The sequence below is a fragment of the Pogonomyrmex barbatus genome, unplaced genomic scaffold (genome assembly GCF_055798465.1).
Source record: "Pogonomyrmex barbatus isolate J1 unplaced genomic scaffold, ASM5579846v1 scaffold14, whole genome shotgun sequence".
NCBI lineage: Eukaryota > Metazoa > Arthropoda > Insecta > Hymenoptera > Formicidae > Pogonomyrmex > Pogonomyrmex barbatus.
In genome coordinates, this window is record NW_028297110.1 from 6,449,657 (window position 1) to 6,464,716 (window position 15,060).

The 15,060-nt window shown below is 42.9% G+C and overlaps 1 protein-coding gene across 1 annotated transcript; it reads right to left on the reverse strand.

Moving 5' to 3' along the window:
• Positions 1-3,490: 3,490 nt before the first annotated feature.
• Positions 3,491-5,364, reverse strand: LOC148937427 (uncharacterized). The gene has a single exon (XM_089073104.1). The coding sequence runs from the start codon at positions 4,913-4,915 to the stop codon at positions 3,491-3,493; it is 1,425 nt and encodes a 474-aa protein (XP_088929230.1). The 5' UTR covers positions 4,916-5,364.
• Between the last annotated feature and the right edge of the window lie 9,696 nt (positions 5,365-15,060).

Consider the following 15,060-nt stretch of genomic DNA (forward strand, 5'->3'; position numbering starts at 1 on the left):
CGAGAATCGGAAGCCCGAATCCAGGAACCGGGCCAACGAAAGGTAAATGAATTTTCATTTCTTGTTCGTGAAACGCGTTATGTGCAGAGGACGATCGGAAAGCTCGCGTCAGGAAAGAACACATCCAGCCGCCGTCTTTAACGACCAAATAAGTATCTCTCGGTGTGTAGTCGAATTCGGTTATGGTCTTGTCGGTATAGCTACCGATACAAATTCCGCCAGTCTTATATGCCTAGAGTGTAAATCCCAGTATAATTTCGATCAACAATTCACCGCTATCTTAAGACATTATATTAACGTTGGGACTACTCGAGAAGAAAGGCTTTGCAATTCTTGCGGCACTGGATTGGCTATTTGGCGCGAGGTAACCGACTGCGATCCCTGCTCCGAGGCATTCGTGGCATTTCTGGAATATTTACGCGAAGAAAGTACTTCTTTTTACGATTTACCGAATCCTACCGTCATTGACGTAGACGCAGAGATAGGACCGCATGATATCGTCTTTTCCAGGAGACTATCGACTTTTCTATACGGATTATACAACCGCAATTTATATCAGTAATCCGGTCAAGTTATTTTGCAAAAAACCAACACGCAGCCCAGTGCGAGCAGACTCGCTCCACGCGTAGCACGTCTCGCCTGCGACGTAACACATTCTGTTTTCACTAGTTCACTATCGCTGTACTATGAAATTGTGGAAACGGAACGAGATTGAACAGTACTGCGCACAACAATACTGCGTACTGCATATGACGCTGTTATAAAATAATATAAAAAAATAGAAAAAATTTTTATAATTAATAATATTGCACGTATAATAGAATCAGTAGCAGTAAATCTGAAACAGTACTGCATACAATTGCACATGACTCTGTCATATAATAATATAAGAAAATGGAAAAAGTTTTTATAATTAATAATATTGCACATATAATGGAATCAAGTAGTGAATCTGATAGTGACTCTGATGTAATGGAGGAAATGTTAATAATATTAAAGAAAAATAGATCAAATTCTATATCTAAAATATGTGCAGAAGATATAGTATTTCGATATACAAACAAAAAATTTTAAATTCACTTTCGATATATTTTTATAATCTTTTATAATCTTTTGTTCTTTGTAGATACGATAAATTGTAATTCTATTAAAATATATTTATTTTAGATTACATCGGAATACATTTTTTTGTATATTGGAATTAATAGGGCCAATCTTAGAAAGGAATAAAAAATCAGGTAAATGCATGATATCTCCTGAAAAGTAATTAAAGCAATTAAAACAATAATTTCGTATATAATGTTTATACAAACTTGGTATAGCGCGAATGATCGAATCCCCTATAATATAAATATCAAACTTTATTTTTACCTCGCAATGCTTTTTGTGCGTCTTCTTTGTTTATTATGTTACGTCGCAGGCGAGACGTGCTACGCGTGGAGCGAGTCTGCTCGCACTGGGCTGCGTGTTGGTTTTTTTGCAAAATAACTTGACCGGATTACTGATATAAATTGCGGTTGTATAATCCGTATAGAAAAGTCGATAGTCTCCTGGAAAAGACGATATCATGCGGTCCTATCTCTGCGTCTACGTCAATGACGGTAGGATTCGGTAAATCGTAAAAAGAAGTACTTTCTTCGCGTATATATTCAGAAATGCCACGAATGCCTCGGAGCAGGGATCGCAGTCGGTTACCTCGCGCCAAATAGCCAATCCAGTGCCGCAAGAATTGCAAAGCCTTTCTTCTCGAGTAGTCCCAACGTTAATATAATGTCTTAAGATAGCGGTGAATTGTTGATCGAAATTATACTGGGATTTACACTCTAGGCATATAAGACTGGCGGAATTTGTATCGGTAGCTATACCGACAAGACCATAACCGAATTCGACTACACACCGAGAGATACTTATTTGGTCGTTAAAGACGGCGGCTGGATGTGTTCTTTCCTGACGCGAGCTTTCCGATCGTCCTCTGCACATAACGCGTTTCACGAACAAGAAATGAAAATTCATTTACCTTTCGTTGGCCCGGTTCCTGGATTCGGGCTTCCGATTCTCGTTGTCGGCCTGGCGGGTCTCGGGATGCACACTAGGATGCGGCGTTGCTGGATTCGGAGGACTTGGAGCCCACAGGCTGTTCTCGAAATACGCTTCGTATTCCGGCTGGTAGGTTTCGTCACACCCGAGCAGTTCACTCAAATCACCGGTGAGCGCGGATTTAATTTCGTATAAGGCGCGGCGAATTGCACGCTGACGTCCGGCACGGTTTTTACGATTCTTAGGCATCGGGAGTGACCATGAAGGGAAAATACTACTTCCCTTACAAGTTACGAGTATTAAATTGAACTTTCTAACGCGATGACAATCTGTAACCCTCTGTGGAGAGTAGTGCGGGTGGACGCACAACTTGCTAGCCAAGAGGCGGGACAGGTTATCAGATATTTCGTAATTGACGATTTAAAAGTGCGTGAGAAGCGATACCTCTCTTGGGGGTAGTGCGGGTGGACGCACAACCTGCTAACCAAGAGACCAAGCACGGCCTCCCTGGACGCTTGCGTTTGATTGAATTTCGCGTGGTCACTCTACCTCGCGAACTCTGTCGATTGTACGTTTCGCTAGGAGGGGTGGAAGGGTTTGGATTTATTAATTATTTAACACTGATCACTTTTCACTTATATATATATATATTGTAGAATATTCAGATACAAGATTAATACAGAGATTGATTAAATTGTAAACGCTTTTACAGTTAAGTTTAAATTGAATGATGTTAATAAAATTGAATTGATTCGAATTTATTTCTTAACACTAGAATTGGAATTGATTTGAGTTAACACTTAGAATTGGAATTGATTCGAAATTATTCTCTTAGCACTAGAATTGGAATTAGTTTGAAGTTATTTCCTACTACTAGAATTGGAATTGATTTCTCTTAACACTAGAAATTGAATTGGAAGAGGGAGTTCACGGACTGGAGGTCCTCTCCAGTCGTATTCGCGGGATGAACTGAACGCAGTCGGCCGTGCACTGATGTGCTTCGATTCGGCGGCTCGAAACTGCGGCGACGCTATGGTGGGGTGCGCGCCCAATGTGGGAAGCGCTGGCGGTGGGAGTGCGGCGCTCGCGTGGGAGGCCAGAGAGTTGCCCTGGTGGGGCTCGCGGTGGCCTAGGGACGTATCACGTCTATTCCTTGTTCCGTGCTATACAAAAGTTATCTCTATAAATTTGAAAAGAGTAACATTTTTACCATAGGGCATAAAATTATTAATTTATTCGTTTATTCTGACGCGACAGACGTGACACCCCCCCCCTTATAATAGAAATGGAGGCACTCCGACCGACATTTCTCATCTTAATCCTAAGTACAAAAGATATAAAGATATAAAAGATATAATAAATCATCAAATATCAGCTAAGATATTACCTAAAGGTTTTAGGGGATACAATTTTTTTTTACATTATTTTATAACAACGCTTAATTTAGTGTTTCTTACATTCGTTCGTTTTCATGGAGATATTTTCGCAACTCTGCGTACGATTGTTCCGGCACTGTTTTCACTTCACTATCCTTTTCTTGAGGGGATGGCGCTGATGCTTCTTCTTGCCGTCCTTCTTCTTCGTTCGTTATCTTAGTTTTGCTGGATTTTCCCAGGAATAGCAGGAGGTGAGTTACTGACGACCAGATAGCTCCGATTAAATGGATACTCCAGCCATAGATCGAGTGTAGAGCATAGCCATGGATTATCGTGTCCACTAACAGTTTAATAGTTCTGCCGATTATGAATAGTGCCAAGACACCAGCACTCGCCGATCCAAATGTGATAAAACCGTCCCAAAGTTTCCTACCTGCGTTCTCTGCGATATGGTCTAATGAGGCTTCGTCCAAGAGGTTGAGCATTGTTATAGTTCCCTTGGGTATTTCTCGGCCCATTGCGCCACGCGCAATTGTATTAAGCATCGAAGGTTTCTCTACAGGAAACATAATATGGTCTCTGAGTCGATCCAAGTCTTCAGATGTGTAGATCCCGCTGGTGGCCAATGCATCAGGGCTCACATACTTCCACGAAGGTTTGGTGAGTGGTTGTATGGTTGGTGGGGGTAGCGATTCCGTTATACTACCTGTCAATCTGTACCAGGTGGTATCAATCTTATAGAGATTGGGTAGCAACTCGTTGCAGTCTTTGGGTGTGCCCGTCTTTGAGAGGATGCGTGATCTTGGTTGCAGGTATAATGAGTGATTTCGATAAGTCACTGGGAGTTCGTTATAACAATTGTCGGTGCGTCGTAATTTACATTCCACCGGTATGCACTTTATTATGTGGATAACTTCACCGGCGGTGACTGCAGTATAACCCGGTGTTTTCATGATTCTGAATGCCATTTCGTCTGGAGCGATGCTGGATAGTGAGAGGGCGTTTTGCAGGATTTGTTTCTCTAGGGCACATTTTTGCTCCATTATATCCTTGTATAATCGTGTTAGTTGTGTTTTAATATGTTTCTCTACGTATACAAACTTAGAGTTAACATATGAGAAGATATCTAGATTGTCTACAGAGGTTTTAGTTTTAGATTGGAAGGATCTTCCGGGCTGCGTCTCAAAAATGAGTAATTTGGGATGTTCCGTGTGGTATAATTTGTATCCGCAAAGATTTGTCTCTGTAGTTTTGGCTAATGCGAAGGTGGTATCCTTGGTGGTCACTGTATATACTTCGGGTGCTTGCTCGTATTTCTTTGGTGATAATTTCGTTGCTGTATCCTCGTATAAAATATCATACTTGTTGAAATGGCAACCGTCTGTGTAAGGAAGACTCCAAAATGTCTCCGTGCCGTCCCAGTCATTGCAGCCTCCTTGCGCTGATGGACACTGGGTTCCCGAAGGCAGATTCACTTTACCTATCGATCTTTTAAAAGGCATCGTGAACGTGCGCAGAGTTATTTCAACGGCTGCTTGCACCACGACGTTCTCCCAGGTTCCGTAGCCGTCCGTATATTGTGTGCCTGCGCAGCGACCATCAGTAAAAGCTTGTCCTGCCAGTGTTACGCTGCGATGGTTAGTGGCATTATTTATTAGCCGATCAACGAAAGCGGTGCCAATGGCCAAGGATCCGGTTTCGTGTATCTTTTGGCAGTTGTATGCTCCGATTTCCTTCACATATTGTTTTCGACCCTCGGTTACTATTGAGACATGTGAGTGCTTTCCGCAGTAATATATTGTTCGGTCGATCTTAACCTTGCACTGGTATGCAGAGATTGTCTCGTATTCGGCCGTCTGGAGTAGTTGTATATGGACAGATGTTTTGACTGGTTCAATATCTTCCACGTCGCAGTCTCCTACGTCAAGGAGGGAGAGAGTGGTAATGTTGAGTCCCGTTTCACCGCAGTCATATCCTGTGAGGCAGTGGACTGTTGCTGGTAAGAAGATGCAGGCGATGGTAACAATTATCGACATGTTGACTTGTCTGGAGTCCGTCGGTAACTGACTGCAGCAGCACACTCCTTACTCCTCGAAGTGCCATCTGGTGGGGAGTCAGTTGTGGTGGGGCTCCGATTCCCCGGTCGCTTTAACTTATCTACGTGTACAACGCGCGTTTTTCCTGATTTCAACGCAATTTTTACATTATTATTTTTGAAAATCTCTAAGATTTTATGCGGGCCAGAATACTGGTCGGACAGTTTATTCTTCCTAGGTTCGCTAAGTAAATATACTTGGTCGCCTATACAAAAGTTTCTCTGCACCGTTCGCTTGTCGTAATATTTCTTAGATTTTATTTTAGCGTTTATCAAATTACGTCTGGCCATTGCCTGAGCCTCGGAAATTCTATTATATAGCTCCGTTAGGTAACGCGTATAACTTTCGTTTTCGTCGTCGTCTGGCGCCGGTTCGCTAGTAGGGGTCCTTGCCAACCTACCATAAACTAACTCATGGGGAGTGAATAATGTCCCTTCGTGTACGCTGGTGTTGTATGAGAAGCTTGCTAGCCTAAGATGACAGTCCCAGTCGCTATGTTTATTCACAAACTGCTTTAAGTATTCCCATAGAACTTGATGGGAGCGCTCTATAGAACCGTTCGATTGCGGTCGATACGCTGTGGTTTTGTAATGTTTTATCCGGAATTTCCGTGCAATATTTCGCATTAGATTATTAAGGAAATGTGTCCCCTGGTCTGTCAATAGAGCTTTCGGAGCACCGTGAATACATATGAACTCATTCGTAAATGCTTCGGCTACGTCGATTGCCGCGGGATTTTTTAAAGGAACGGCTATTGAATATTTCGTCAACAAATCTTGAATAGTTAAAATATAAGAGTTTCCGGCGGAGGTTGTCGGCAACGGTCCCATGATATCCATAGAAACCTTATCGAACGCCCTATCGGGTGTATCCGTTAAAATCATTGGTTGTCTCGGTTTTATTCGGACTAGTTTTTTAATATGGCATTCGTGACAGTTATTTATTACGTTCTGTATATCTCGTTTCATGCCGGGCCACTGATATCTCGTTTTTAATCGATTGTACGTTTTAGTTATGCCTTTGTGTCCGCCCATTGCAGAGCCGTGGCACTCTTTAATTATTTCGTCGCGGTTTTCGCTATTAGGTATACTGGTTAAGTTATTACAAATTGTGATTTTCGTTCCTTCGTCCCAGAAGGTATCCCTGAGCATTCTATATATTGTTCGCCATTCTATCGTGCCTACGTTACTTTTACAAATCGATAATGTCGCTAAGTCTAATTCTCGAGTTGCATCGACTAACGAGCCTATTGCAGTTCGAAGGGCTTGCATTTCTGTTAGCGCGGAGATTCCCTTTCCTTGTTCAATTACCATGGCGATTATGTAACGTTTTTTGTCGCGTGTTACCTTTACTTTTCCTATCGATAATTCATTCATGGCAGGATATCTGTTACTTTCTTTTAGGTCGAATGCTCCCTTGTCTAGGGGATCACCGGTTTGAGATACGAATATCGCTAAATTATCTTTTCTCCAAGACAAGCGTTCGTTCGTTTCGTTTAAAAATCGTCTCTTAAGTTCAAAAGGGGTATTGACTCTGTCTACAAGCGGTTCATTTTCGGAGCCGTCGTCGGAGTCGGTCTCGTCATGGTCGTCATTGTCTGAATCTAGTTCCGTGCTCTCTTTATCGCTCTGTGGAATGTCGGCATGTGATCCGTTCGACTCTTGAGCGTTATCTTTGTTTATGTTACTGAAGAGGGGTTCGTCTGAATCGTCGCTGAGCGGTGCCGCATGTTTCTGCGGTCGGACTGGGAGAATCGGATTACGGGAGAGTGCATCAGCGTTGGCATTTATCTTTCCTGCTTTATAGATTACTTCGTATTCGTATTCAGCTAATTTAAGACGCCATCGAATTAAACGTGAGGTCGGATCTTTTACCGAGTGAAGCCAGGTTAATGGTTTATGGATCCGTAACTAATTTGAATTTTTGCCCATATAAGTAAGGGCGGAAATGATTTACGCAGTATACTATTGCCAATAGCTCCTTCTCGATAGTTGAATAATTTTGTTCGGCGGTGTTCAGTATACGCGATGCATAAGCTATGGGTAGATCTTTTCCTATTTCGCCTTGACTGAGTACGCCTCCTACAGCGCTTTTGGAAGCATCGGTCGTGACAATGAATGGACGCGTGAAATCGGGGTATTGTAGTAACGGTTCGGTACACAGGGCTGTTTTTAAATAATCAAAAGCGCGTTCCTGTGATTCCAGCCATTGGAAAGGTGTGTCTTTTTTCAATAATTGAGTGAGCGGTTTCGCGACCTTAGAAAAGTCAGGGATAAATCGCCTGTAATAGCCGGCGAGGCCTAAGAATTGTTTAATGTTTTTAACGTTGGCTGGTCGCGGAAATCTTTCTACTGCCTTTGTTTTCTCGGGGTCAGGACGTACCCCGTCTTTTGTGATTACGTGTCCGAGGTATGTTACCTCTTTCCGCAAAAATTCACACTTGTCTGGCTGCAATCGCAGTTTCGCGGCTCGCAGTCTATTCGCCAACTTATTAAATTTCGCTTCGTGTTCCTTCAGGGAACTAGCATATATTACGATATCATCGAGGTAAACAAATAATTCTATTCCTTGGAGTCCGGTCAGCACTTGATCCATAAGCCTTTGGAAAGTCGCGGGAGCGTTTTTTAATCCAAACGGCATTCGTTTGAAATGGTAGTGCCCATAGGGCGTAGAAAAGGCTGTTTTCGGTGCGTCGGCTTCGTGCATGGGAATCTGGTGGAAACCGGATGCCAAGTCGAATATACTAAAATATTTAGCACTGCCTAATTGGTCTAATATTTCCTCGATGTTAGGCAGGGGGTACGCATCCCCTATAGTTTTCTCATTTAACGCACTAAAGTCAATAACCATCCTCCATTGTTTATTGCCCTTGGAGTCTGGTTTTTTGGGCACTATCCACAAGGGAGAATTGTAAGGAGATTTTGAAGGTGTAATCACGTCATTTGTCAAAAGTTTATCAACTTGTCGCGTAATTTCTTCCTTGTGGATAGGCGGATAGCGATACTGCTTAGTGTTTATTGGTTGTTCATCGCGGGTAACTATGCGGTGCGAACATACGTCTGTGTGATCTAAAGAGTCTCCCGGCAATTGGAAAAGATCTACGTTGTTCTTTATTAAGCCTTTGACATGGCTTGCTTCAAATTCATTTAAATGTTCCAAGCGGAGCAGTTTCTCGATATTGGCAATTCTATCATTGAAATTCGTGACTTCTACCAAATTAATTTGGGAGCGCCGCGCGGTGGGTCTAGCTTCCTCCGCGCGTTTATTAGATAATGCCTCGATGGCTTGTAACTCGATTGTAGGGACCGGCACTTCGCGGTCTGTATTTCCCGTATTAATCGCATGGAGGTAGGCTCTGCCACAGCGATTTGTAACGACTGCCTCGCCTATATATACTTCCGATTCTGTCGCGATGCGAGGGACATATCCTACTTGCACGTCATGATTTAAAACGTTTACATAGAAAGCGGCGCGGGATCGCGCTGGGATTACTATCGATTCGCGTTGCGAAAAGGGCAAGGGAATACCTTGCCATGTTACGACTTTCTTTGAGAAGTCTATCGTAGCGTTATCGCGTAGGAATTCGGATCCTAAAATCCCTTCCTGTTCTATTGGAAAGTCGTTCGGCACAAGGTGTAATTTAATTTTATTTCCGAGAAATGTTGTATTGATTGATCCCAGAGTGGGGATGGTACCTTCTGTTATGCCACTAAGGAACAGCAGGTCATGTTTGATTACTTCCGTCTCGTCTCGTACGTTACGTTTTTTTATTAAATTGGGGGCGGCCCCGGTGTCTACCATAAATCTTACGCGGGGTAACAACCCGTTTATAGATACGCTTACCGTTGGCGCATGACTGAATTCGTTAGGGTTTAAGGTAGCTATTCTGACTTTTGATCGTTCGCGCTTGTTATATTTTCCGTCGGATTTATTAAGTTTATTGGACGCGTTGTTCGCGGCTGATCCGCCCTCGCCGCGTCCTGTCTGCGAGGCGAATCGTTCGCGTTTCCCGACTGGTGCTCGTTATAATATTGCCTCTTTCTGCATTCGTCGATTTCGTGTCCCGAATTTTTGCAATATCTGCACCATTTAGTTTGTCGTTGATTTTCAACGGCGCGCGAGTTCTCGTTGCTTCGCTGGAATGAGCCAGTCCTTTCGACATACGTCGGACGGGCGGCGCGGTTAGTGTAGGAATTATTTGTATTAGATTGTGATATCACGGGCGGAGTATCCGCATACGCCCTCCTGGAATTGTTTTCTCCGCGACGCGGCGGGTCCTGATATCTCGCGCTCTTGTTGTGTACGGGAAGTATAGTGCCCGGATGTTTGTCGCGGTATCGGAGATATGCGAGCGCTGTCTAATCTGTTGTCCGACCGGTTATCATATCGCTGTGTTTCTAGACGGGAAGTGTAGTGTCCGGATGTTTGTCGCGTTATCGGCGATAAGCGAGGGCTATCAAGCCTTCCGTCCGGACGATTACCATATCGTTGTTTTTCCAACTCTTCCCTCTTGGCGATTGCCTTAGCGGCGGCAAAAGCATCGGACGGACAATGGTAATGCTCGGGTTTAAGCTGTAATCTGTATACTGTTGGGAGTCCCTCACAAAAACTCTGAGCGGTGAGGTCATCGATCTCCCTTGTTATCTGACTATTGAGAAAGCCTTTGGCGCGACGTTCCCCGTCTCGGATAGCCGCGCGTAATTCTTTGACGCGATCTATATAATCAAGAATATGTTCACGAGCTCCCAGGTGGATCGCGGTTAATTCTCCCCTGTACTGCGCGACTGTTTTAAATGACCCAAACGCTCCTACCAAAAGATCGGATAATTGCGTTACCGAATCGCACGGCTCGTCTGCTACTGCCGAATGCGCTCGGCCGCGAAGTTTTGCTATCAAAAGACGCGTCAGCGATTTTTCGTAATTAGCAGGGAGAATATCACGGGCTTGACGGCATGCACTCAAGAATTTAGAGAGGGGAATGTTATATCCATCAAAATATGGCACGAATTCGGTCGCCTCTCGGTATGTAATTTTAGGAGCAGGCGGCAGCTCAGATATCGAATCATTCAGCTCGCTCGTTAATACGGGAGGTTCTGAAAAGCGTTGCTCCGACGGGCATTCTGCAGGTTCACGACGTGTATCTACTTCTCGTCGCAATGAATTGAAATCGCCCCGTAAAATAGTAAGGGCTTCCATCATTTCGCGGAGCATTGTGTTACTGTTTTCGGCTTCGCATCTCTCTTTACGCAATGCTCGGAGTTCTGCTTGGCATTCCGCTCGTTCGCGAGCCAGAATCTCCGAATCGGTTTGTAATTTAGCGCTGGTTTCTTCCTGCGCAACGCGAACACGCTCCAGCTCCTCTTCCGAAAGAGATTTCCTTGGGCCTTGTCGCGTATTCATATCGATATTTTTCGCGGCCTTGACAAGTGTCCGTTGCATTAATAATTAAAGTGAGAAATAACTGCTTCTCTTACACGCGCGAAATATTGGCAATGACGATTATTGTCCGAATTATTAATAATATTACGACTCATTCGGATATGAAATTTAATCAAACCGACGGGAGCGGTCTACCGGGTTCGATAAGCGGCGTGGTGGAATACCCAAAAATGTATCAATCCCACCGCTGTCACCAATTTGTTGTTACGTCGCAGGCGAGACGTGCTACGCGTGGAGCGAGTCTGCTCGCACTGGGCTGCGTGTTGGTTTTTTGCAAAATAACTTGACCGGATTACTGATATAAATTGCGGTTGTATAATCCGTATAGAAAAGTCGATAGTCTCCTGGAAAAGACGATATCATGCGGTCCTATCTCTGCGTCTACGTCAATGACGGTAGGATTCGGTAAATCGTAAAAAGAAGTACTTTCTTCGCGTAAATATTCCAGAAATGCCACGAATGCCTCGGAGCAGGGATCGCAGTCGGTTACCTCGCGCCAAATAGCCAATCCAGTGCCGCAAGAATTGCAAAGCCTTTCTTCTCGAGTAGTCCCAACGTTAATATAATGTCTTAAGATAGCGGTGAATTGTTGATCGAAATTATACTGGGATTTACACTCTAGGCATATAAGACTGGCGGAATTTGTATCGGTAGCTATACCGACAAGACCATAACCGAATTCGACTACACACCGAGAGATACTTATTTGGTCGTTAAAGACGGCGGCTGGATGTGTTCTTTCCTGACGCGAGCTTTCCGATCGTCCTCTGCACATAACGCGTTTCACGAACAAGAAATGAAAATTCATTTACCTTTCGTTGGCCCGGTTCCTGGATTCGGGCTTCCGATTCTCGTTGTCGGCCTGGCGAGTCTCGGGATGCACACTAGGATGCGGCGTTGCTGGATTCGGAGGACTTGGAGCCCACAGGCTGTTCTCGAAATACGCTTCGTATTCCGGCTGGTAGGTTTCTTCACACCCGAGCAATTCACTCAAATCACCGGTGAGCGCGGATTTAATTTCGTATAAGGCGCGGCGAATTGCACGCTGACGTCCGGCACGGTTTTTACGATTCTTAGGCATCGGGAGTGACCATGAAGGGAAAATACTACTTCCCTTACAAGTTACGAGTATTAAATTGAACTTTCTAACGCGATGACAATCTGTAACCCTCTGTGGAGAGTAGTGCGGGTGGACGCACAACTTGCTAGCCAAGAGGCGGGACAGGTTATCAGATATTTCGTAATTGACGATTTAAAAGTGCGTGAGAAGCGATACCTCTCTTGGGGGTAGTGCGGGTGGACGCACAACCTGCTAACCAAGAGACCAAGCACGGCCTCCCGGGACGCTTGCGTTTGATTGAATTTCGCGTGGTCACTCTACCTCGCGAACTCTGTCGATTGTACGTTTCGCTAGGAGGGGTGGAAGGGTTTGGATTTATTAATTATTTAACACTGATCACTTTTCACTTATATATATATATATTGTAGAATATTCAGATACAAGATTAATACAGAGATTGATTAAATTGAAAACGCTTTTACAGTTAAGTTTAAATTGAATGATGTTAATAAAATTGAATTGATTCGAATTTATTTCTTAACACTAGAATTGGAATTGATTTGAGTTAACACTTAGAATTGGAATTGATTCGAAATTATTCTCTTAGCACTAGAATTGGAATTAGTTTGAAGTTATTTCCTACTACTAGAATTGGAATTGATTTCTCTTAACACTAGAAATTGAATTGGAAGAGGGAGTTCACGGACTGGAGGTCCTCTCCAGTCGTATTCGCGGGATGAACTGAACGCAGTCGGCCGTGCACTGATGTGCTTCGATTCGGCGGCTCGAAAACTGCGGCGACGCTATGGTGGGGTGCGCGCCCAATGTGGGAAGCGCTGGCGGTGGGAGTGCGGCGCTCGTGTGGGAGGCCAGAGAGTTGCCCTGGTGGGGCTCGCGGTGGCCTAGGGACGTATCACGTCTATTCCTTGTTCCGTGCTATACAAATATTATTTCTATAAATTTGAAAAGAGTAACATTTTTACCATAGGGCATAAAATTATTAATTTATTCGTTTATTCTGACGCGACAGACGTGACAAATGCTTGCATAGCACACTGTAATGAGGTCATGCTGGCAGTACTGCCAGTGAGATACGAAACGCAGCCAACGTTATGGATTTGCTACTGCTATTTGATACTGCTATTTCTAAGAATATATGGACGAAGTATATGCCAGTTAGGACAAAGGAGCAGTGAGATTAGCGGTAAGGAAGAACTACATACACATCGGGTCAATTCGGAATTATTCGGCTCCTAGCTATTCGCTTTCAAAATAAATGCATGTGTGATCACAAATAAAAACTTGCGCTGAAGATGTTCCTAGATATTAATGTTTAAATATTAACATAAGTTTGCATATATTTTTGAATTTTTTTTTCGTAACTTTTACTTATTTAATTAATTTGCTCTATATGATGATAATATTAATAGCGGTTTTAAAATTTTATAATGAATTATTAATGTACATATTAAAGTAGTAAATACATATAGGTATACATACAAGTATATATATATTATATATACTTGTACATACATATATATATATATATATATATATATATATATATATACACACACACACACACAGGGTGTCTCAAACCTAATGCACCACCTGCTAATGGCAGATTCTTGAAGTTATTTAGAGACGAAAATTCTAATACTAAAATGTTAAGCAATAGTTTTCAAATAGGAAACGTTTAAAAATGTCCAAGCGAACTGTCCATTATTCGCGCGTTCAGGTCCGTCACATAGTGAAGATGTTCCTAGATATTAATGTTTAAATATTAACATAAGTTTGCATATATTTTTGAATTTTTTTTTCGTAACTTTTACTTATTTAATTAATTTGCTCTATATGATGATAATATTAATAGCGGTTAAAAATATTAGGTGTACAAAAAAGTTCTCAGCTTTTTTTTGTAAAATTCAATCTTTATTCAAAAACAAACAAAAAAATATTAATCAGCGAAATATTCCCCGTTTGCATCAATGATCTTTTGCCATCTTTCAGTAGCTTGCGAATTCCTTGACGATAGAAGCTCACCGGCTTCGAAGCGATAAAGTCATCAATGCATTTTCGTATTTCTTCAAATCTCACGAAATGCGTATCAGCCAAATGATGCTGCAGCAACCGGAATAGGTAGTAATCGGAAGGCGCCATGTCTGGACTATACGCCAGGTGCGAGAGAAGTTCCCAGCCTAACGCAAAGATATGTCCTGAGTCGCTTTCGCAACATGTGGTCGAGCATTGTCATGAAGCAAGATCACTTTACGACGTCCTTGGCCAGTAAATGACCTCTTTTCTTCTAATGCATCGCGCAAATTGGTCAATTGTTGTTAGTAGCGGTCTGTCATTATTGTTTCACCCGGTTGTAACAACTCGTAATACAACACCTTTCCAATCCCACCAGATACAGAGCAAAACTTTCTTGGCGTGGATATTGGGCTTCGGCATCGATATTGAAGGTTGACCAGGGGTCAACTCATGATTTTCTACGTTTAGGGTTATCATAAAGAATCCACTTTTCATCGCCTGTAATGATTTTGTGTAGAAAATCTTTTTTTCGGAACTTTGAAAGCAAAGTAAGTGCAGTGTCACGTCGACGATTTTTATTGTCTTCGGACAATTCATGCGGAACCCTGCCTTCCTTCTGAACCTTTTCCATCGTATGTAAACGTACGGAAGTGGTTTGCTGTGTAACACCAAGCTATTCTGCAAGCTCCTTTTCAGTTGCGCAGAGTTTATATCCAGCAGTGCTTGCAATTCGTCGGTTTCAATCTTTTGAGGGCGTCCAGCACGCAGTTCATCTTCAAGACTGAAATCTCCTTGGCGAAATTTTTGATACCATCTTTTACATGTAGTATGACTTACAGCGTTCTCTCCATATGCAGCACAAATCATTGCAGTGGCTTCAGCAGCATTTTTCTTCAGATGAAACGCGAAGTGAATGGAAAATCGAATATACTCTTTTATTATTGCCACCGTAAACACTCCTGATTTTTGAGGTTATGTGCATCAAACGCCAAACCATATGGCATTTTAGAAGGCCAAA

Coding starts and splice junctions, on each gene's coding strand:
- LOC148937427 (XM_089073104.1), bottom strand. CDS start 4,915: ATGCCTTTTAAAAGATCGATAGGTAAAGTGAATCTGCCTTCGGGAACC.